The sequence below is a fragment of the Sciurus carolinensis genome, chromosome 5 (genome assembly GCF_902686445.1).
Source record: "Sciurus carolinensis chromosome 5, mSciCar1.2, whole genome shotgun sequence".
In the NCBI taxonomy this organism is placed as follows: domain Eukaryota; kingdom Metazoa; phylum Chordata; class Mammalia; order Rodentia; family Sciuridae; genus Sciurus; species Sciurus carolinensis.
The window spans coordinates 110,240,383-110,243,558 of NC_062217.1; the positions used below are offsets into that span (position 1 = coordinate 110,240,383).

The window sequence follows — 3,176 nt, forward strand, 5'->3', positions numbered from 1 at the left end:
GCCTGAGAATGTAAGGCCCTGCAATTAATCAACAGAATGCCCTCTCTGTCCCGGCAACAATAACAAAAAAAAGTGTTTGAGGAATTAAGTTCCATCCTTCTTCCCCTCCATCATGTGAGGATAGGGCAACAAAATACTTTGATCTTCAACTGGGGGAAGTTAAGTCCTGCTAATACATTACCCAGTCTAAGGTATTTTGTTACAGCAGCAAGAAGGGACACATTCATCTGGGAATGCCTCCATTTCTTCTCCCTTACAGGAAGACACTTTGGCAAGTTCTGGGATCCTTGGTTTCCACATTTTGTCCCTTATCACTCTGACTATATCAACCCATTTTGTTTGGAACTCCAGAGCTTGTATTGATTCATTGCTGAGAGGACTGCATGCGGAAATTATGGTGAAGCCTTCCTCCCTCTTGACCCCATAGGTGTTTGAATGTCCTCTACAGTGTCTTAGGAACAGGGCATTTGGTTAGAGTACCACAGTAGGAGTGAGGTGCCATCGCTTTCTTTTGGAAGAAAAAACAATTGAATACCTTGAGTGTAGATACGATAAGGTGTTTCAAAGTCCAGAATTGTTAGAAAAGTTTTACTTGAAATGGCAAGTCCTTTGGAGTACTGTACACGTTTTAATTTGTAAAGAGTCTCAAAACACACAGAAGGAAAAAAGTTCTTTTTAATTCCTTCTGTTTCTGATGGTGGAAAACCTTCTGGAGGCCCAGAAGGGAGCTGACCACTGGGGGTCATGGCCAGGCATGACTCTGCCATTTCTTGCTCTGACCTCACAAGGAGCCATTGTGAGGCATTTTGAAAGGGCAGGTATATAAGAGGGTGGGCTGCAACTGGGCTTTTGTCCACAAGTACAGGAATCTCTTGGTGGTGACCTGTCGGACTCCCAGCTAGTTAGTGCGTTTGGTGGTTGGCGGTTGGCGGTTGGTGACTGTGGTCTTGGGATATTGGTTCTTTGATTTGGGTTTGTTGTTTTGTCTTGTTTGGTTTTTGATTTGGGTTTGTTGTTTTGGCTTGTTATTTTTTTTTAAGCTAGCATCCTTAGGTGGTGTTCCTGCTTAGGATGTTTAGCCAGAGTAGTGAGAGTGAGAGTAGGTCAGCCTCACCGCCAGGGCCCAGCACCTGGCGTGAGTGTGCCTTCACGGACCACTACGAGTTCGTGAGGGCCATTGGGCGTGGCTCCTATGGCCAGGTGGCCCTGGCCCGCCATCGCCCCACGGGGGCAGATGTGGCGGTGAAAGTCCTGGAACTGGTGCCAGAGAACATCCCGGTCCTCTCCGAGCCAAGCGTGCTGATGAGCCTGGAGCACCCCAGTGTGGCCCAGCTCTTTCAGGTCATTGGCACCGAGAAGCACATCTACATGGTGATGGAGCACGCAGGTGGGGGAGAGCTGCTGATGCGCGTCGCACGTGGCATGCAGGAGGAGGAGGCCCGCAGGGTCTTCAGGCAGATAGTGTGTGCCGTGGGCTACTGCCACGACAGGGGCATCGTGCACCGGGACCTGAAGCCAGAGAACATCCTGCTGGACGCCAGAGGCCGCATCAAGCTCATCGACTTTGGCACCGCCACCAGGTTCCGGGCAGGCCAGAAGGTGAGGAGGCTCTGGGGGACAGTCCCATACTTGGCCCCCGAAACCATCGTGCAGGAAGAGTACGAGGGACCCCCAGTGGACGTCTGGAGCCTGGGGGTCATCCTCTACTTCATGTTGACACACACCCTGCCGTTTATGGCACCCACCTCCAGGAAGATACTGAAGCTCATCGTCCAGGCAAGCTACGACATCCCTCTCTCTGTGCCCGTCAAAGCCCGAAGGCTCATCAGCCGCATGCTGACCGTGCAGCCCAAGAAACGACCCACGGCCAAGCAAATCTCCCAGCACCCGTGGCTGAAGCAGGGTGAGGATGACTTACCCCCTCCATGGAGGGAGGTAGTCCCCAAACACCCAGACCCCGAAATCATGACGCTCCTGCTGGACATGGGTTTGGATCCATACCAAACCTGGTTATCACTGCTCCAGAGAAAGTTTGACGCGCCCATGGCCACCTACTTGATTGTCCAGCACCAGAAAAGGCAGGGGGTAGGGTGCGTGCTCCCGAGGAAGCCTGTGCTTCCCAGGTTTGTGCCTCGCCCACGCGCCACCCATCTTTCCTCTTTCCCTGGCCTCCCAAGGAGGAGCAAGAGTGAGCCTACTCCTCACCACTGCCCCTCGCCCTGTGAGCTTCAGCTGCCCAAGGAGGACAAACAGCCTGCACAGGAGGTCACCAGAAGGGCCAGCCTGCCCGCTATTCCTCTCGGCTGCCTGCCTGCAAAGGACCCCACTCCCAGCAGAGCCACCCACTCGGACTCTGTGTCCTACTTACCGAAACGCTGGAGGATGCTACTTAGGCTGCTCAGAAGAGATCACAGAAACTCCTCCCAAGATTCATCCACAGACAACAGGAAGCGCTGGACTGGGAGGATTTCCACCTGTGTACGAAAACTCTGCTGCTGCCTGCCACGTGCCACCAATGCGGTTGTTCCAATGGCAGAGAAAAGAGATGCGCTGGACCCATAAGCAAGTGGTGGCCACAAGCAAGTGGAGAGCTGAGCTACACAGAACCAGCGCCCAGCGTGAGTCCCCTCTGCTCCCACCTGCCAAAGACACCAGAGACTGTTCTGCCCAGGACACTTCACCTGCCCTGCCCCTCTCTCTCCTTTCTCCTATTCTTCTGAGATGTTTCTAATAAATTTGTTTCAGACATATTGAAAAAAAAAACCAAGAATAGCTATAATTTGAATTTTCTAATTTCAGAAATTCTGTGCAAATAAATGATAAGTAATAGTTCTACTAAGGCCTAAATTGCCTTCTCAGTGGTCCTCATTAGGCAATATCAAAATTGTCCAAGTCGGGCACAGTAGCACATGCTATAATCCCAGTAACTTGAGATGCTGAGGCAACATGATCGCAAATTTGAGGCCAGCCTCTACAACTTAGCAAGAAGTTGTCTTGACATAGTTCATGAAACCAGGAGTAGGGTTGGCAATGTGTCTCAGTGTCAGCATGTCCTGGGTCTAATTCCCAGAACCACATTTTAAAAATGTCTGAAGAAACAAATTTACTCCCAATTTTCACATGACCATTGCAAAACTTTCCTGAGGTAACAATTTGTATCTAGATAACAAATTTAT

At 50.9% G+C, this 3,176-nt stretch overlaps 1 protein-coding gene across 1 annotated transcript; it reads left to right on the plus strand.

Moving 5' to 3' along the window:
* The first annotated feature begins 1,071 nt into the window (after window positions 1-1,071).
* On the plus strand, window positions 1,072-2,562 carry LOC124985713 (sperm motility kinase 2B-like). The gene has a single exon (XM_047554357.1). It carries the CDS (start codon window positions 1,072-1,074, stop codon window positions 2,560-2,562), a length of 1,491 nt encoding a protein of 496 aa, XP_047410313.1.
* Window positions 2,563-3,176: the final 614 nt, after the last annotated feature.